The sequence below is a fragment of the Brachyistius frenatus genome, unplaced genomic scaffold, assembly GCF_029030835.1.
Source record: "Brachyistius frenatus isolate BFR_SWC_R1_liver_20210118 unplaced genomic scaffold, ASM2903083v1 Contig_7, whole genome shotgun sequence".
Taxonomy (NCBI): Eukaryota; Metazoa; Chordata; class Actinopteri; family Embiotocidae; genus Brachyistius; species Brachyistius frenatus.
The window spans coordinates 656,005-675,532 of NW_027210606.1; the positions used below are offsets into that span (position 1 = coordinate 656,005).

General features: G+C 42.4%; 6 protein-coding genes across 6 annotated transcripts; 3 read left to right on the top strand and 3 right to left on the bottom strand.

Moving 5' to 3' along the window:
* Positions 1-6,240: 6,240 nt before the first annotated feature.
* Positions 6,241-6,704, bottom strand: LOC138615626 (histone H2B 1/2-like). The gene has a single exon (XM_069689378.1). It carries the CDS (start codon positions 6,685-6,687, stop codon positions 6,313-6,315), a length of 375 nt encoding a protein of 124 aa, XP_069545479.1. The 5' UTR covers positions 6,688-6,704; the 3' UTR covers positions 6,241-6,312.
* A 1,222-nt stretch (positions 6,705-7,926) lies between these two features.
* LOC138615627 (histone H4) lies at positions 7,927-8,330 on the bottom strand. The gene has a single exon (XM_069689379.1). The coding sequence runs from the start codon at positions 8,281-8,283 to the stop codon at positions 7,972-7,974; it is 312 nt and encodes a 103-aa protein (XP_069545480.1). The 5' UTR covers positions 8,284-8,330; the 3' UTR covers positions 7,927-7,971.
* A 248-nt stretch (positions 8,331-8,578) lies between these two features.
* Positions 8,579-9,308, bottom strand: LOC138615628 (histone H2B 1/2-like). The gene has a single exon (XM_069689380.1). It carries the CDS (start codon positions 9,293-9,295, stop codon positions 8,921-8,923), a length of 375 nt encoding a protein of 124 aa, XP_069545481.1. The 5' UTR covers positions 9,296-9,308; the 3' UTR covers positions 8,579-8,920.
* Positions 9,309-12,180: 2,872 nt separating this feature from the next.
* On the top strand, positions 12,181-12,744 carry LOC138615629 (histone H4). Its single transcript, XM_069689381.1, has one exon. It carries the CDS (start codon positions 12,228-12,230, stop codon positions 12,537-12,539), a length of 312 nt encoding a protein of 103 aa, XP_069545482.1. The 5' UTR covers positions 12,181-12,227; the 3' UTR covers positions 12,540-12,744.
* Positions 12,745-14,032: 1,288 nt separating this feature from the next.
* On the top strand, positions 14,033-14,560 carry LOC138615630 (histone H2B 1/2). Its single transcript, XM_069689382.1, has one exon. The coding sequence runs from the start codon at positions 14,043-14,045 to the stop codon at positions 14,415-14,417; it is 375 nt and encodes a 124-aa protein (XP_069545483.1). The 5' UTR covers positions 14,033-14,042; the 3' UTR covers positions 14,418-14,560.
* A 3,679-nt stretch (positions 14,561-18,239) lies between these two features.
* LOC138615631 (histone H4) lies at positions 18,240-18,749 on the top strand. Its single transcript, XM_069689383.1, has one exon. The coding sequence runs from the start codon at positions 18,287-18,289 to the stop codon at positions 18,596-18,598; it is 312 nt and encodes a 103-aa protein (XP_069545484.1). The 5' UTR covers positions 18,240-18,286; the 3' UTR covers positions 18,599-18,749.
* Positions 18,750-19,528: the final 779 nt, after the last annotated feature.

The window sequence follows — 19,528 nt, forward strand, 5'->3', positions numbered from 1 at the left end:
GGTTACTAAATAAACACATGGTTGGGGTTACTAAATAAACACATGGTTGGGGTTACTAAATAAACACATGGTTGGGGTTACTAAATAAATACATGGTTGAGGTTACTAAATATACACATGGTTGGGGTTACTAAATAAACACATGGTTGGTTACTAAATAAACACATGGTTGGGGTTACTAAATAAACACATGGTTGGGGTTACTAAATAAATACATGGTTGAGGTTACTAAATATACACATGGTTGGGGTTACTAAATAAATACATGGTTGGGGTTACTAAATAAACACATGGTTGGGGTTACTAAATAAACACATGGTTGGGGTTACTAAATAAACACATGGTTGGGATTAGGAAACCAAAAACAACTCTACAGAAACATTGTCCCCTCCTGGATTCAAACCTCATCATCCCACATGGTCTGTTGCTGTTGCCAACAAGCCACACCTCCTACAAATGTCCTTTCTTGCCTCTGTTGCGGGACCTTGGTCACATCATCCCGCATCACATGACATTTACATGCGTGTAAATTTCGCACGTTCAAAACGTGTAACTTTCACGCCCAAAGTGTGGCTGTTCATGTAGTGAACTGTCTATGCATGCTTTGCTGTGATACTGGGTTGAAATATGCCCATCACACCTCATCATTAGAAGCTTCATTAAGGGAGAACGTAGTGCTGGACTCATGTATGCACTGGGGCTGGTTTCTCAATGTACTCAGCTGGAGAAGCAATTACATTAGGTGGTACACTATCATTGAAACTGAAAATGAGAACTTATTATGGGTTGCACTGGTAAAATGCAGGTGCCAGAACACCACAGAGTGAAATGCATTTATATTTACCATCAGTTTGGCCACAAGAGATTTTTCAATGTCTGGGACCAGGAAGGCACATTTCAATGCAATAAATCATTCATCAAGACTCAACACTGTTGCTTTGATTTAGAGGACAGGCGGAAGGACACACAGGAAGCAGTGACATTTTAGAAATAAATCCCACCTGTAATACTGGCTCAAAACTAACTCCTTACTGTACACCACAATGAATCCTAACCCACTGAGAGCAATGTATTGCTTCACTTTTAAAACTACATCTGTCTCCAAAACATCAGCTATTCATAAGGATAGAAAAGCAACTGTTTCCAGCTTCACGACAAGGTATTTTTGAGATATTCTAATATATTTTAGAATATGGCTCAAGACGTAGGGGATCTTCTCAGATCAAAAGAGGACATGTAGAACATGTACAGTATAAGAACACTTACTATACTTAATGCAAGTCAGCTGCTATGCACTATATTACAAAGCAAACTGGGTCATGTTTTTCAACTTTTAAGACAAAAGATAAATCTGGATGAGAATCTGCATTTATGAGCTGAAATTGAAAACTGACAACAGGTGCGTCAAAGAATATGTTTTACTATTTAGATGTAAATTGTTTCTTCCACCAGCTACAGTATTTTGAAAAAGTTCACGTGAGGTTTTCATTTCATCTTGGGGATACACAGATAGTCAAAAGTAAAAGCTTGGTGATAATATAAACAGGAAGGAAGCAAAGACACATCTTAACAGCTACGTTACCTAGGTGGAAACCACTGAAGTCACAAGTTCTCTTTTAAGACCACAGGCTTGTGAGCAGAGCTATTTACTGAATAACTCCTTCTTCTGAACAGCATCTACTTTCCGACATGTTCTAATAGAGAGAGAAGCAGCGATGAGTTTAGCAGCAGATGTGTGTGAATATGTTGTCATCATTCTCTCTGCGTCAGGTACTGAACATTTTGTTTATTGTGTTGTGATGAAATGTGATATTTACCTTTTAATCCCCGCAACACTGCTTCCTATAAATATGGTTCTGCAACATTAACAACACTTCATGTTAGCAAGACTTCACACGCTGGCGTTGAAGACATTTTCATCAGTAGCTTTCACACTACAGAGAACACAGACAGGAAATAAACCAAGCAAACTGGCAGTTCCTTCACACCCCGCACCTTTCTAGCGGTTTATAACGTTCTTCTTATTTTCTCCAGTAAAAGTGCAATGAAGATTGTAATTCTCCAGTCGTCAGGGATGTTTTAGAATTCAGTCAGATTTCTGAAATTTGTTGTCATAACCTTGATGTCCACATCAAAACAAATAATCCATTATTTGTGTTGATGGGCCAGTCATTGTCAATATATGGATAATAGGGCCATGTATTGTGTGGCATCAGTCGTGCATACCTTATCGTCCAAGCCTAAATCTGAATTATGTCAAGCTATTAAAGATGTTTCAGTAAAAAAAGGTTTTTGAAACTAGCCCATGTTAACGCTCATGTCTAATATTGTTACTAATCTGTGTTTTCTGATGTTACAGTGATATGTGGTCCGAATGATTGGGGAATGACTTCCACTTCTACTCACATCTGTGCCGTACAAGGATCAACAGTGGATATCCAACGCACCTACAGATACCCAGAGAGAATGAATGGCCGCGATACTAGTTGAGAAAACATTCTGGTTTATGAAATTATGGGATACAGATCTGAGAACAAACTCAAACTATGCAAATTAGAAAAGATGTACCTTTATGGATCCCCGAAGAGTACATTTACTTTGACACAGCAGCACAAACGAATGTAGCTCAAATCAAAGAAAGAAAGTTCCATAAATGCCCTTAATGTCTGTCTGACAATCTGTGATTTAATGTGAAGTGATCTGTCTCTAATGGACTCTGGAATCCTGTAATTTAGAGGTTAATACCAGTACTTCTATTTGATCACTGTCTCCCAGGTTCAATGAAAACAACTGCCATTGGCTCAATCACTGGTATTTTTCTGGCCATGATATTCCTGTCTGCCTTCCTATTGATTAGGTGAGTATGTCAGTTTACTGTATTTTCTAATATATCTTACATTCAAGCAGCTGATTCATAATTTCATCAGATGAGTTTTTTGTTCAATTATAATTTTATCCAGAACAAAGAGGCCCTTGAAACAAATCAGAGAGATCACACAGCACTACACGGGTAAGGAAGAAGAGTTTTGGTATTATTACCTCATCATCTAAAAACTAATTTGAACAGTGCTTGTGTCCTGTTTTTGCTAAATCGTGGCCCACAGTAACTTTGTCACAGTTCATTGTTGTTGAGTTATGTCTTTCGTCGTATCCGTTTTCTTCTTGTCCATTTCAGTCTGTTCTCGTTGTTTAGTTCTGTCAATATGTATTTTCTTCATCTTTTGGTCCTATCTGTCCGAAGTCTTTCATGATCAGCTCCTGTTTTATTTTGATAACTCACCTCCTTGTCTCACTTCTGTTGTCTTAACTTCCTGTCCTCGTGTTTTCCCACCTGTGTCTATTTGCCTTCCCCTGAGAGGTGTACTACGAAGTGAGATTAGTGGGTTAGCGAGGTATGTTGACTCTAAAGCCAGGGTTGTCAGTGTCACGAAGGTGTCGCTCTTTTAAGATGGCTAGATCACCATGGTAACTGATGCTGCAAACTTAACCCGGTCCGGAGGAGGTTATTGTAGGAGACATCGGATCAAAACGTAAGAAAGTACCGACTGCTGACCAATCAGATCTCTCTGAACAAAGGTGTTATTACCAATTGGAGAAGATCCAGTGGATCTCGGTACGCGGTGTGAGACCTCTGCAGAGGTTCAGTGTTCAGAGACTGACAAACCTATGTGTCATTCCCCCGGTGATTTGTATGCGGTATAGATTAATTTCACTGTTTTTTACTGCTATCATTCAGCAACAGGCCCTGATTGATGCACTAAAAGTGTTGCACTTGCACTTATAAGATCTGACAGCAAACCTACCTCACGCTTTGAATTATGATTTTATATTTATTTCTTATTTGCTCCTCGGTCCGTTTGACACCTCCAGCACTGCAGGTGAAATAATAAGACTAAAACGTTCACACATGTCATGAAGATAGATCTATTAATACATTAATTTAAATACATACACACATTATTCTTCAGATCTTCCTGTGCACAGTACCACCATTTCAAATTAAAAGCTGTTTAGCATTTAAAAATAATTTTTGACAAAGCTTTTATTGTGAAGCATTTGCAGGAACAGGTTGACAATAACACTTTGGATGAGATCCTCTCTACTCCAACGTTATGACACCTCAGCCCAACAGAAAGAAGAATGAAGAGGAGGATGAGGAAGATGCAGAGTACACTGTTGTCACTTTTACCAGCGGCACCCCAGGGTGAGTCCATTTTCTTGGTACAAAATAAAAACATTTGTTTCCATTATTGCGAGTTTTTATGTCAAGATATTATTTCCTTTATAATTCTCTGAGCACGCTTGACCCGTTACAGATTAGGACGTCAGTCTGTAGATGACCCGTCTGCACTGTACAGCACAGTCGGCAAAACCCACAGAGTACGAACACAACACAAATCTGTTCCCTCGCCTCAGCCTGCATGTTTGACGTTTCCATGAAGAAGTTACAATTTGTCAAACTGTTTTGGTAATCGACAAAACGGAAATTGAGTTTTATTAACTGTGTTTTATTTTGTTATCGGTCTTTTAAGCATGTTAGGTATTTAATACTGCTTTAGCCCTCTGGAAATAATGTGTTAAGATGCTGATTGCACTGATTTATTTGTAATACGATACTGAATAAAGGGATCAATTGAATATATATTTTTCCTGGGCTATTCTGTTAATGCAACAGATTTAGAGGTTGAAATGTGAGTAAACTTTATGTGAAACCTATTTCTTTTGCACATTTGCGTTCTGAAGAGTCAGATGGAGTTTGGGTCTGGGTGCTCTCTGGCACTCTAATGGGACGTATTGTTTGTGTTGCACCCATGTAGTGATCTACTGCTTCAGCCAGCAGCCAGGATCTCCATCAAACCACTGAGCCTTAGAAAGCATTTTTTTTTTTTTTTTAGGTCTGATTTGTTTCCTTTTTGTCTCTTCAGTTTGATCCATAACTACAGATGCTAAATACACATTTAAAAATAACCACAACACCTCACTTTACATTTTTATGTGGACTTTGTGTCAGTACAGTAACAATAGCTTGAATGAAAAGATGTTCCAGAGAAGAAAACAAAGTGTGGCCGGCTGCGACACAGTGACGCGGTTTCAAACCTCCGGCTCCTGATTGGTGAGCGGCCCCTCCCGGAGCTCAGCGCCGCCTTGAGCTGCGGGTCCCGCCGGAATCTGCGCTGCTTATTGGAGCAAAGTCCTTTCAAAATGTCCGCTAAAGCAGAGAGCCAGAGGGCGGGCCGTCCTCTGCCGTCCTCTGCTGGACGCCTGGTTGGTCTGCCAGGAACCGTCCTGCGCTCCGCGGACATGCAACGGAGGATTTCGGCTGTCGGTGCCACATTTTCATTGCATCTCGACTCCAGAAATATCTTATCAATGAGTGTCGGCCTTAATGACAACAGTCACATGGGGATGTGTTTCAGTTTGAAAAGCACAACACACCTTCTTCAGCATCTTGAACATTAGAGGTGAAACGCGGCTGGTCAGTGGGAGGAGACGTCCAGGTGGAGGAAGTCTCGTCCATCACTGCTGCTAATAGTTTGTTGAGGCTTTCAGTGTCCACAGTCCAATAAACAGCTGTAAAGCTAAAGGCAGCAACCCTTATAAAATATTCCTCAGTATTTAATTACCTTCAAAGTCCTGATGCTGAGCAGCTGTTTTATCAATTTTAATATTAATGTATCTCCATTCAATGAGCAACACACATCTATTAAATGTACCTGTGAGCAGCCAATGAAGTTCACTGACCAGCCTCGTTTGTTCCAACAGATTATTTCAAAATGTCTCGCCTGGTTTATGATATCTTATCATAACATTCATTGATTTCATTTAAGTCATAACAGCAAGTCTCAGTAACTGGACACAAACGGTTTGAGTTTTTATTTAGGCTTGTATACCTCTTTCATTTGTATTCTTCCACTTAATGACCAATCCTGTTTATCATGAATACGCTTGACAACAGGAAGATATTCAAGTCATGTCAGGATGACAGTTTAAAGCATGTAAGGAAGTGAAGTAGGTGACAGGCTCCTATTTCACACCATTACTTTTAAAGAACGAGATGAGATCACCTTTTTTATCATAACCTACATGTGTTAATGGATAATAAAGATGTAATTTTAAATTATGGAACTCTTGTATAATATAAAAATCTCAGAAATAATCTCAGGACAAAGTCAGGCTTGGAGAGGCTCCTTGGACGTGAACTAGATTAATCAGAAGTACAGTGAGTCACCATCTCTGTGGATAGTTTGTTCTCAGATGAAGTGTGTGGCTCTTAAAAGAGCCTTTGGGTTGATACTCCAGCTGGAGATCTTTCTACTTGGAGCTGGTGTACTTGGTGACGGCCTTGGTGCCCTCGGACACGGCGTGCTTGGCCAGCTCCCCGGGCAGCAGGAGGCGCACGGCGGTCTGGATCTCCCTGGAAGTGATGGTGGAGCGCTTGTTGTAGTGAGTCAGACGAGACGCCTCCGCGGCGATGCGCTCGAAGATGTCGTTCACGAAGGAGTTCATGATGCCCATGGCCTTGGAGGAGATGCCGGTGTCCGGGTGGACCTGCTTCAGCACCTTGTACACGTAGATGGCGTAGCTCTCCTTCCTGGTCTTTCGCCTCTTCTTGCCGGTCTTTCCGGCGGTCTTGGCGACGGCTTTCTTGGAGCCCTTCTTGGGTGCAGACTTGGCGGGTTCAGGCATCTTGTTTTCTCGGTACTAACAGCAACGAAACGGATGAAGGTCACCGAGAGACTCGCTGCTCTTAACAAGGCTTCATGCAAATATAACTGTAGAGCCCCCTGCCTGTGATTGGTTGAGCTGCTCATGTGACTCAGTGTGTGTTCGTGGTGCTGTTTACTGACTCTGCAGCGACGTTTGCAGTTCATGAAGTCAAATAGAGAAGATCTAAGATTTGCTTGTTTTCAGTGTTTATAAAGAAACTTGCAACAAACATAATTTTATAACATACATCATATTTTCCATTTCATTTAAATCAAAAGAGAAATATTTGGAACTTTGACAGAAAACTTGGAAAATAAAACAGAAAATACTGCAGAACAGCGACGAGTCAGAGCAGATCGTTAGAGGGAGAAATAAAAGGCGGTTCTGTAAAACATTGGTTCTCCTGTGAAAAGTAAGTTCAGTTATGTGATGAAAAAGACTTAATGTGGCAAATAAAATCAGGTTGTAACAGAGAGGCAGGACTAGAAGAACACATGGAGATGACGTGTGAGGGTTAATTAATATGAATACTAGTAATCAGGTTGTTTAATAGAATAAAAGCCTGTTTTCTAGTCCCAGATATATATATATATAGATATATCTATATATATATATAGATATCTATATCTATATATATATATAGATATCTATATCTATATATATATATATATATATATATATATATATAGAGATATATATATATCTATCTATGTTGGTGAATGGAAACCTGGAAAACCTCCTCGGCTGAATGAAGACATCTGAACGACCAGTTTGTTTAATCAATGATTTTCAGCTCCTTGTTGTTCCTGACTTTACATCCATATTCTTCACACGTGGCACTAAATGAACATCAATAATCACCAAATTAATTGAACTGTTAATTTCCACTGATCAAACTTCCATGATCATTTATTTTGCGGTTTGTTGAAAGGAGGCTGAGAAGCAGAGTAGACTCGTTATTTCATTTTGATTTGAACGAGAGCAGCTGCAGAGATCAGTGTTATATTTTAATGTTCAGGCAAATCTGTCTGATATATTATATTTAAACTATAAAATATATACATATATATTATAGTTTAAATAGTTTCACCGACATTTACAGAACTGAGACAAGACATTTATTAAACCAGTGTTTAGGAAGTGAGTCATAAAAGAAGGATGAACTTATTCAGTTTGTCGTTATATTTTTATACGGAAATCAGCTCCTCACGGAGGAGATGAGTGGCCCTGAAAAGGGCCTTTGTTTTGGGTCTTGAAGGCTGTTTAACCCCCGAAGCCGTACAGGGTGCGTCCCTGCCTCTTCAGAGCGTAAACCACATCCATGGCGGTCACCGTCTTCCTCTTGGCGTGCTCGGTGTAGGTGACGGCGTCCCGGATCACGTTCTCCAGGAACACCTTCAGCACACCGCGGGTCTCCTCGTAGATCAGACCGGAGATACGCTTCACTCCGCCGCGGCGAGCCAGACGGCGGATGGCGGGCTTGGTGATTCCCTGGATGTTATCGCGGAGAACTTTCCGGTGCCGCTTGGCGCCTCCTTTGCCGAGTCCTTTTCCTCCTTTTCCTCTGCCGCTCATCTTCACTGCGTAAGAGTTCACAACAGACGATACCAGAGACAGAAGCGCCGCACATTTAACTCTTGACTGAGGACGTGATAGGAGACAGAGGCGGGCCTCTTCTTCTTCTTCATGGAGGTCGATGAAGAACTTCGGTGCGTCAGCGCCACCAGCTGGTCGAAAGCAGTAATGCAGGCAAAGCAGGACTCAGTGAAGAGCTTTAGTTGAAGCTTCTGGAAAGTGTCTGAGAAATATCTGAAAGTGTGGAGATCATGAAAGCAGCTTCATGTCCGAGATTATATAATAAATTATATTTATTCAGTTCTTCGATGTAATCTTTCACCAGAGAAAGTAGGTACAGTGTTACATTGATTATAGTAGATAGTTGGTTTATAATATCACTTGTGGATGGTTTGTTTTCTGTATACACACCACAGTAGACATAATGTTATAATCAGTATGGACCTCTCATACAAATGATGTCTGACATTTGCAAATGTGGCCCAAAGTACATTTATCATGATATACACACATTCTTATGTATACAATCACAAAGTAGTTAAAAAGGTTACATCATCACAGAGATGTGGATAGTTTGTTCTCAGATTTAGTGGGTGGCTCTTAAAAGAGCCTTTGGGTTGTTAACGGTCAGACGTGTTTACTTGGAGCTGGTGTACTTGGTGACGGCCTTGGTGCCCTCGGACACGGCGTGCTTGGCCAGCTCACCGGGCAGCAGGAGGCGCACGGCGGTCTGGATCTCCCTGGAAGTGATGGTGGAGCGCTTGTTGTAGTGAGTCAGACGAGAGGCCTCACCGGCGATGCGCTCGAAGATGTCGTTCACGAAGGAGTTCATGATGCCCATGGCCTTGGAGGAGATGCCGGTGTCCGGGTGGACCTGCTTCATCACCTTGTACACGTAGATGGCGTAGCTCTCCTTCCTGGTCTTTCGCCTCTTCTTGCCGGTCTTGGCAGCGGTCTTGGTCACGGCTTTCTTGGAGCCCTTCTTGGGTGCGGCCTTGGCGGGTTCAGGCATCTTGTTTAGCGCGTTACTGTGTGAGAAGTAATCTACCGAGAAGTAGCGAGTCACTCTTCTTATATTGACTCTATGCAAATAACAGTGCAGATTCCCTCATCGGTGATTGGTTGAGTTGCTCACATGACTGGAGGGGGCGGAATGCGCAAGTTCACATGGAAACCTGCCTTTGTTAAAGTTGAAGGACAGTCAGGTCAGAACAGTTTGTTCTGAAGAACAATAAGAAGGAAAAAGAAAAATGAATGTGAGCAGAACCAGCAGGATGAAAACAAACTGGAAGTTTCCATCAGATTTAATTTAAATGTCTCTAATCTGGTTCTCAGCAGAATCACAACACGGTTCAACTCAACATCTGGCTGCATTCAGTTCACAATGTTTCAGTTTTCTGACCACCTTTTATTAGAAAATGTGTTTTCCTGTTTGTGTTTGCTTCATTCAGCAGAAACACTTTCTATGATGCGACAATCTCCTTTTTTTCCCCCAAAACTGAACGGTCCATGAACACCCTCTGTCTTGCCCCTAAAAGACAAGAAAAGAAAAACTAAACATTCAAAGAAGAGGATAGAAACATGTCCTCGTCCTCTTCCACAAACTATAGAAACATCCACGTGTCCTCAGCTCCCAGAGGACAGTTCAGACAAATCGGAGGAAAAACTCTCTCACAGCGTGTCTGTCAGGTTGTGCAATATGTCCTAAAGTGATGTTCCTCTTTAGTGCAACACGATGACAGTCGAGAGTGACATGCAATAAATGAAATCCCAGACAATGCAGAACAAACAGCAGGAAGACCCGGGGCGAAGTCCGCTCAGCCTCCTGCATGGAGAGGCCTTGTTCAAATTCACTTTTTGTTTGTGTCATCCCCTCGTGTGATGTGATTGTGATCAGGTGCTGTTGAATAACCTGAATAACAATAACCTGATGTAAAATGAAAGTACAAACATTGTAGTAGTGGAACTAGAACGGTTGTGGACTTCAACATACTGTTTTCTCCAAACATGAACCTAAACTTTCCCAGTCAACGTACTAATATCACGGTTAATCGATCAAAGCCGCTGTCCAAATTTATTTTACTTTGAGAAATCACAGCTCTCAAACAAAACAGACACTTCCCACTGGAATATTTTGTTTTCCATTAAGGAATGAGATTTTGCTTCGACTTATGTTATGATGATCTCCTGTCATAGAGGCAGAACGGGTGTAATGTTTGATTTTACACATTTTACACAGTATTTTTTTTTTTAAAGCTTAAAATAAAATCAGACATAATGGATCCAGCTGTATATGTGTGACTGTGTTGTGGTTGGAAATGTTCTCCTTCACGCTAAGAAGCCAAACCTGTTGAGGGAACAGATTGCTGACTGTCCTCTTGTGTCTGATTATACAAGGGAGCAACAGCTGAACAACAGAAACACTATTATTATTATTCAGACAGGTTTTATTCTGCAGACAGCTCGTCCTGTGGAGGAAAAGGAGGATGACTCCTCTCCTGTGTTTCATTGACTGCAGGGCGCCTTAACCTCATTAACAGCTGTGGCTGTAGGTCAATCATTAATTAGGAAAATGAGACTGCAAAATCAGATGTCACTCTTAAAATGTCATCGAAAGAGGAGACAATAACACTTTTGTTCCCTTTGTTGGCTGCTTGATATGACATGCGTACAGCCACAACTAGCGAGCTTCATTGATATTAAAACCCTGTAGGATTGTTACACTGCTCTCGCTGACCATCACCTGAAAAGTGCAGCTTATAAAGTTTATGTTCATACTTTATAATTCCCTTCTCACACCAACATAAGTGGTCGAGGGCGTCAAACATACAGCATATCCACACTAAAAGGGACTGGAAGGGATACGTGAGGTAATAGTTGTGTTAGTGAGTCGTTTTCTGTGGAAAAAGTCAATATTGTGATCAGACTGCATCAGTCTGTCAAAGTTAGTAAATTACAAACACCAATTTCCCTCCGACATCTATAAATCTCATCATATTCTACTTTATCGATCTGAGTGAAATAATTCAATACTAATTGAACACCCGACAGTTTCCACTGAAACTATGACTTTACTGTGAAGAAGTTCAACACAAAGGACTGAATGAAAAATCAGATGTGAATTCAGCGGATTAATTGGAAACAGTTTTTTTCTGCACAGGATCAAATACTGTTTTCACTGGAAGAGGATTTGAACCAGTTACGCTGACGATGCAGACGTGGCAGCTGACAGTTTATTTGGCCTTCTGTCTGTGGACTTGTTATCGTTGTCCTCCACAGTGTGAACATATACATCTTGTTCGTTAGCGTAGATTCTGCTCCATCTGTCTCTGAAAATGAAGTCATCAATCTGAGCCAGCAGAGTCTGAACTGAGGATGAAGAAATCCGATCCTCCGATTCAAACCACCTACGAATGTGATTTTGATCCGTCCTCCTCAGAAAAGGTATAAACTGTCTGTTACCTCGTCTGTGCTTCACTGTGTAGCACAGACATGAATTGTCAGCAGACATGAATACATGTGGCAGCACATTATTGATTGTTGTTGTCTGACTTGTAAACAAAAGTCCTCCCAGTTGGCTCCACAGAGCTCAGCAGCAGCATCACAGGTTCAGCACCCTGGACAGAGACAGCAGCTCTGTTGGTGTCCGGTCAGACAGAACAAGAGGACATGAAGCTGCTTTCATGATCTCCACACTTTCAGATATTTCTCAGACACTTTCCAGAAGCTTCAACTAAAGCTCTTCACTGAGTCCTGCTTTGCCTGCATTACTGCTTTCGACCAGCTGGTGGCGCTGACGCACCGAAGTTCTTCATCGACCTCCATGAAGAAGCAGAGAAGAAGAAGAGGCCCGCCTCTGTCTCCTATCACGTCCTCAGTCAAGAGTTAAATGTGCGGCGCTTCTGTCTCTGGTATCGTCTGTTGTGAACTCTTACGCAGTGAAGATGAGCGGCAGAGGAAAAGGAGGAAAAGGACTCGGCAAAGGAGGCGCCAAGCGGCACCGGAAAGTTCTCCGCGATAACATCCAGGGAATCACCAAGCCCGCCATCCGCCGTCTGGCTCGCCGCGGCGGAGTGAAGCGTATCTCCGGTCTGATCTACGAGGAGACCCGCGGTGTGCTGAAGGTGTTCCTGGAGAACGTGATCCGGGACGCCGTCACCTACACCGAGCACGCCAAGAGGAAGACGGTGACCGCCATGGATGTGGTTTATGCTCTGAAGAGGCAGGGACGCACCCTGTACGGCTTCGGGGGTTAAACAGCCTTCAACACCCAAAACAAAGGCCCTTTTCAGGGCCACTCATCTCCTCCGTGAGGAGCTGATTTCCGTTCAGACTTGAAACCGTATTTAATCTGTGAATGACCAAATGTGCATTTTTATTTTCCTCTAATCATTTACAGTTCGGTGTAATAAACCTACGAAACAATAAAAAGATGTTTGCCAGAAATAAGTGTTCATCTCTAATTAGGTTCCATTTCAACACATTTTACTGGAACAGATTTATCTGGTAGTTCAGAGATGATTCTTCTCTTCAGGGTTGAGAGACTTTCCTCTGATCTGGTGCAGGATGGACAATAAAAGAAGAAACTTCGAAGTGCTTCATTAGACAAACCTCATTTACAGTATAATTACATTTTTAACAAATAATATTCAAAATCTGTTCTCTCTCCTTCATAATTCAAACATTACTCTATAATTAAATGTACTTTGTGGAGAACATTTTGATTATTTTTTATACTTTCTCATCTCATCCAAAGTTAGTGACTAAAGACACTAAGTGTATAAGCATTAGGAGATAATAAATAATAATTTTGTGTATCTATAATACATTAAATATAATAGGGAATCTTAACAGCACTTTTCTGTCCAGTTTAGCCACACAAAATGTACTTTATAGTCATTATTCAGGATTTTACAGGAACAAAAAGAAGGTTTGACTGCTTTGTTTTCTACATTAGACTTCCAGATGTGACACTACTGGCACGATCAGTCTTAATTTATGGGGCCTGAAATAATACACTTTTGCAGTAATTTGTAGAACAAGGAAAACACCATTGTTTTATGTAACATCTGTACAGTGATGTGCTGAACACAAGTCCATTTATTCCAGTCCTGTTTGTCTCCGACTGAATCACATCACTAACAGCAGAGTTGAGTCTCGTTAGTGAACTTTGATAAATGCTCTTTGTAGTATCTGAATGTTTGATGGGGAGCAAAGGAGAGTCTTTATGTTGATTTGAATTAATCCAGAAGCACAACAACATGTTCTTCTCTAATGTGTATAAAACTGTATTACATCGATCAGACTGATCTTTGACTGAGCAGTTTTTAATTCATATGATCAGTGAGATCTTATTAGTTTCTGTAGAAAGTATTTGGAAACAAACATCCTGTGAACTTAATGCAGCCAGATGAGTTGAAACTGTGTTGTGATTCTGCTGAAAACCAGATTAGAACCAGTTTAGAGAAATCTGAAGAAATCTTCCAGTTTATTTTCATCCTGTTGGTTCTGCTCACTTTATTTTTTAATAAACTTTTAATCTTTATTTGTCTGCTGAGAACAAACTGGATCACCATCCGCGCCAATTTTAACAGGCAGGTTTCAGCGGCAACAAGCACGATCCTCCCCCTTCAACACAGTGAGCAGCTCAACCAATCACAGGAGGGGGAGCTCACAGCCTCATTTGCATGGAGCCTCTATTAATACCAGGTTTCGCCAGACAGTAGTTCATTCGTTGCTGTTAGTACCGAAAAAACAAGATGCCTGAACCCGCCAAGTCTGCACCCAAGAAGGGCTCCAAGAAAGCCGTGACCAAGACCGCCGGAAAGACCGGCAAGAAGAGGCGAAAGACCAGGAAGGAGAGCTACGCCATCTACGTGTACAAGGTGATGAAGCAGGTCCACCCGGACACCGGCATCTCCTCCAAGGCCATGGGCATCATGAACTCCTTCGTGAACGACATCTTCGAGCGCATCGCCGGTGAGGCCTCTCGTCTGGCTCACTACAACAAGCGCTCCACCATCACTTCCAGGGAGATCCAGACCGCCGTGCGCCTCCTGCTGCCCGGGGAGCTGGCCAAGCACGCCGTGTCCGAGGGCACCAAGGCCGTCACCAAGTACACCAGCTCCAAGTAGACACGTCTGACCGTTAACAACCCAAAGGCTCTTTTAAGAGCCACCCACTAAATCTGAGAACAAACTATCCGGAACTGTTTGAGATGTCAATTATATAATCTGTTGAAATCCAGTAGTTTATAAATAGTGGAAAATTAATTTCACACTATTTCAGAGGTTATAATTCACAAATAAATACCCACATAAGTGATGTTTAGACCAACTATCACTACAGCTAACTCACCACTAGTCTGCAGGGATGCTGTTGACATGTCATTCAATTATTTCTGGTCAAATATCAATGTGATTATTTCTTTATTTTGTTAAATAGGAATTCCATCTAAAAATGAATGAATAAATAAACTAATGCTGAAAGATGCTGTACATGTTATTTTAAGGCTGTTTTGAATGAGTTGTGTGTCATTATTTACATGTTTTGTAAAAACAGATCTGTTCTCCACTGTCATGTGATCAGGTAGGTAGTTACTTTCTTAATCCCCAAGGGGGATTGTTTTTGCTACAGCAGCATTTATAGATACAGGAAAGCAATAACATAACAGTAAAACATATTAAATATAAAAATGCACAGTATATACAATAAAATAAAATAGAATAATTAAATTCAAACTAACTGAACAATAGTGCAGTTTTTTTTAATTTTTTTTATATTTAAACAAACAAGGAAAACAGACAACAGTGTTATTGTTGTGTGATGGATTTGACCAGAGGTGAGTTATTGTATTATTGCAGTGGGCAGGAATGATCTCCTGTATCTGTCCTTGTGACAGCAGCTGAAGGAGTCTTTGGAGAACGTCCTCCTCTGTCCCTGCAGCAGGTGGTGGAGAGGGTGGACAGGATTATCCAATATGGATAACAGTTTGTTCAGCGTCCTCCTCTTCAACACCTTTTCCAGACTATCCAGTTTGCAGCCGATGATGGAGCCGGCCTTCTTAACCAGTTTGTTAAGTCTGTTGGTGTCACCGGCTCTAATGCTGCTCCCCCAGCAGACCACAGAGAAGTACAAAGCACTGGCCACAACAGATGGTAGAACATCTCCAACATCTTGCTGCACACATTGAAGGATCGAAGTTTCCTCAAGAAAAAGAGTCGACTCATCCCCTTCTTGTAGACAGCGTTGATGTTGGTCTTCCAGTTCAGTCTGTTGTCATGGAGACACCAGATACTTGTCCTCCTCCACCATGTCCACCTCCTCTCCCAGAACTCTCAGCGGTTGTGGAGCCGTCGTCTTCCTCCTGAAGTCGACCACCATCTCTCTGGTCTTGGCCACGTTCAGGAGCAGGTGATTTCTTCCCGCCCACTCCACAAAGTCCTCCACTACTGCCCTGTACTCATCCTCCCGTCCATCCCTTATACATCCTACCACTGCAGAGTCATCAGAGAACTTCTGCAGATGGCAGGACTCTGAGTTGTACTGGAAGTCAGTGGTGTATAAGGTGAACAGGAAGGGAGACAGAACAGTTCCCTGAGGAGCTCCAGTACCACTGACCACCGTATCAGACAGCACACTGCCCAGACGGACAAACTGTGGTCTGTCTGTCAGGTAGTCATTGATCCAGGAGACGGTGGACGTTGTGGTAAATTATGCTTAAATTGTGGTGGATTATGCTTATGCTATGCCCATATATATATATATATATATATATATATATATATATATATATATATATATATATGTTTAATCCAGTCTTTAATCAAATGCTATTATGATACTATATGTAACCCTGTCGACTCAGCATTAATATATACTGCACACAGCTGTGTGCCCAAGGTCATGAAAACACGAAGTAAGTTTCGGTACGTGATAACTCACACGCGAGCTGAACTCAGATTCAGGAGGTCACGGTACCAACTCTCTATAAGGAGTTGTTACTCCTCTTGTGGAACATCCGAGACTAAAGTCCCGCCCTACTGTGTATAAAGTATGTAATATCAAGTGCTCAGATCAGACTCCAACAGAGAGACCTCTGGTTGATGTTGGGCTCTCCATGATATCATGTATGCTGAAGTTGCTGAATAAATCAACTTGCTGATTGAATCTGCCTATTGGTGTCTCTGATCAAAACAACTCGGTGGAATCAATTGGTGAATTCCAACAACGCGTCCACCCCCACCACCACCACCTGCAGCTTCTCCCTCAGCAGCAGTGGTTGGATGGTGTTGAATGCACTGGAGAAATCAAAGAAGGTGATTCTCACAGATTCACCGGTTCCATCCAGGTGAGACTGAGCTCGTTGCAGCAGGTAGATGATGTCATCGTCCACTCCCACATGAGGCTGGTACGCAAATTGCAGAGGGTCCAGAGAAGATTTCACCAGCGGCCTGAGGTGGGCCAAGACCAGTCTCTCCAGCACCTTCATCACATGAGATGTGAGGGCAACTGGTCGGTAGTCTTTGAGGCCAGATGGAGTCGTCTTCTTGGGGACAGGAACCAGGCAGGACGTCTTCCACAGCACCTGGACCTCCTCCTGCTTCAGGCTCAGGTTGAAGAGGTGTTGTAGGACCTCAGCCAGCTGGACGGCGCAGGTCTTCAGGACCCCGGGGCTGATGCCGTCAGGTCCTGCAGCCTGGAGCTGGTGGAGTCTCTTCAGCTGTCTCCTAACCTGGCTAGTTGTTACAGAGAGGGGGGTAAGGGGTGTGGGGGGGGGTCGATGGAGGAAGAGCCCTTTGGAGTTGAGGGCTCTGTGTCCATGCAGCTCACCAGGGGGGGAGAGGGGGGAGGGGGAGAGGCAGCAGAGGTGTTTGGGAGGTGTAACGTGTGGAGGAGACAGATGAGGGTGGTGAACTAAACCTGTTGAAGAAACAGTTTAGCTCATTGGCCCTCTCCAGGTTCCCCCTGGTTGTTCCTCTCCAGGTTCCCCCTGGTTGTCTCTCTCTCCCCTCGAACCCAGTAATCTCCTTCATACCGGTCCACACCTCCCTCACTTTGTTCTGCTGGAGTTTGGCCTACAGCTTCCTCCTGTAGGAGTCCTTGCACTCTCTCAGCTTCTCCTTCAGGTGGCGCTGCACTCTCCTGAGCTCGTCCCTGTCCCCAGACCTGAAGGCTACTTTCTTCTTATTAAGAAGCACCTTCAGGTCACTGGTGATCCACAGCTTGTTAGGTTAGGTTAAGTAGTTACTTTATTAATCCCCGAGGGGAATTTTTTTCACTAAAGCAGCATATAGGAAGCAATAGATAATAATAGAAAATCAATAAAATAGCAGTAAAACAGCAGTAAAAATATAAAATGCACAGTATATACAGTACAGTATATATCTATATATATTATATACAATATAATATATTGTTGTTGGGGAAGCAGTGTACAGTCCAGGATGGTACGGTGGAGTGTTCACAGAATCTGATGTATTCTGTGATACAGTCCATCATGCTGCGTTTATTGTCCTCAAATAAATAAATAAATAAATAAAGAGAAGTATAAATTGTCAGCAGACATGAATACATGTGGCAGCACATTATTGATTGTTGTTGTCTGACTTGTAAACAAAGGTCCTCCCAGTCGGCTCCACAGAGCTCAGCAGCAGCATCACAGGTTCAGCACCCTGGACAGAGACAGCAGCTCTGTTGGTGTCCGGTCAGACAGAACAAGAGGACATGAAGCTGCTTTCATGATCTCCACACTTTCAGATATTTCTCAGACACACTTTACAGAAGCTTCAACTAAAGCTCTTCACTGAGTCCTGCTTTGCCTGCATTACTGCTTTCGACCTGCTGGTGGCGCTGACGCACCGAAGTTCTTCATCGACCTCCATGAAGAAGCAGAGAAGAAGAAGAGGCCCGCCTCTGTCTCCTATCACGTCCTCAGTCAAGAGTTAAATGTGCGGCGCTTCTGTCTCTGGTATCGTCTGTTGTGAACTCTTACGCAGTGAAGATGAGCGGCAGAGGAAAAGGAGGAAAAGGACTCGGCAAAGGAGGCGCCAAGCGGCACCGGAAAGTTCTCCGCGATAACATCCAGGGAATCACCAAGCCCGCCATCCGCCGTCTGGCTCGCCGCGGCGGCGTGAAGCGTATCTCCGGTCTGATCTACGAGGAGACCCGCGGTGTGCTGAAGGTGTTCCTGGAGAACGTGATCCGGGACGCCGTCACCTACACCGAGCACGCCAAGAGGAAGACGGTGACCGCCATGGATGTGGTTTATGCTCTGAAGAGGCAGGGACGCACCCTGTACGGCTTCGGGGGTTAAACAGCCTTCAACACCCAAAACAAAGGCCCTTTTCAGGGCCACTCATCTCCTCCGTGAGGAGCTGATTTCTATATGAACGTCAAACAAACCAGATTAGATGTCTTCTGTTTCTTATTAGCTGCATGTGGCCCAGTTTATATAAATGTAACATTAGAAACCTGATGTGAAAAAAATAAAACTACTAATCTAAACTTCATGAAGTGTTTCATAAACTGCTGCCTTAATCTCCCTTTGAAGGACAGTAGAGTCAGTGACTAAAGACACAATAACTATATACACATTAGGAGATAATAAATAAATACATAAGGATGAGGCTTTTGTAGCATTATGTGTCATAATAATAATAAACAAAGCAGGTTTGGCTGCTAGGTCTGTACTCATAATCTGGGATTACAGAACTGTAATGGAAGTTCTCATTATATTCTGTGATACACATATTCTCTGTTTGCCAACACATGAAGTTGCTCTGAAGAGCCTGGAAGTCTTCAGGGGTTAAACAGACTTCATGCCACAAAACAAAGGCACTTTTCAGGGAAACACATCTACTGGATGAGGAGCTGATTTCCATACAAACATGAAACTACTCATCTTTTCTAAAGGTTTTCTATTAATTGCTACAAACTATCAGTTTAATGTGGGTCAGAAATAAACTTGTAAATATATAATTACATGTCCTTAAAATATAATTGACCATTACATGGATGTAACGTTATAAACCTGATGTGAAAAACGATTAAACGAATAATCTCTAATCTAAACTTCATTTCATGAAGAGCTTCATAAACAGTGCTGCTGCCTTAATCTCTCATTTTGAATGTCAGTACAGAGTCAGTGACTGAAGACACAATAACTATATGAGCACTTGGAAATAATAACAACAGGGCTTTTGCAGCATTACGTGTTCGGGCCCTAATAATAATAAACCACGAA

What these genes read in the sequence shown, in the direction of transcription:
- LOC138615629 (XM_069689381.1), top strand. Translation starts at nt 12,228, where the DNA reads ATGAGCGGCAGAGGAAAAGGAGGAAAAGGACTCGGCAAAGGAGGCGCC.
- LOC138615628 (XM_069689380.1), bottom strand. Translation starts at nt 9,295, where the DNA reads ATGCCTGAACCCGCCAAGGCCGCACCCAAGAAGGGCTCCAAGAAAGCC.
- LOC138615626 (XM_069689378.1), bottom strand. Translation starts at nt 6,687, where the DNA reads ATGCCTGAACCCGCCAAGTCTGCACCCAAGAAGGGCTCCAAGAAAGCC.
- LOC138615630 (XM_069689382.1), top strand. Translation starts at nt 14,043, where the DNA reads ATGCCTGAACCCGCCAAGTCTGCACCCAAGAAGGGCTCCAAGAAAGCC.
- LOC138615631 (XM_069689383.1), top strand. Translation starts at nt 18,287, where the DNA reads ATGAGCGGCAGAGGAAAAGGAGGAAAAGGACTCGGCAAAGGAGGCGCC.
- LOC138615627 (XM_069689379.1), bottom strand. Translation starts at nt 8,283, where the DNA reads ATGAGCGGCAGAGGAAAAGGAGGAAAAGGACTCGGCAAAGGAGGCGCC.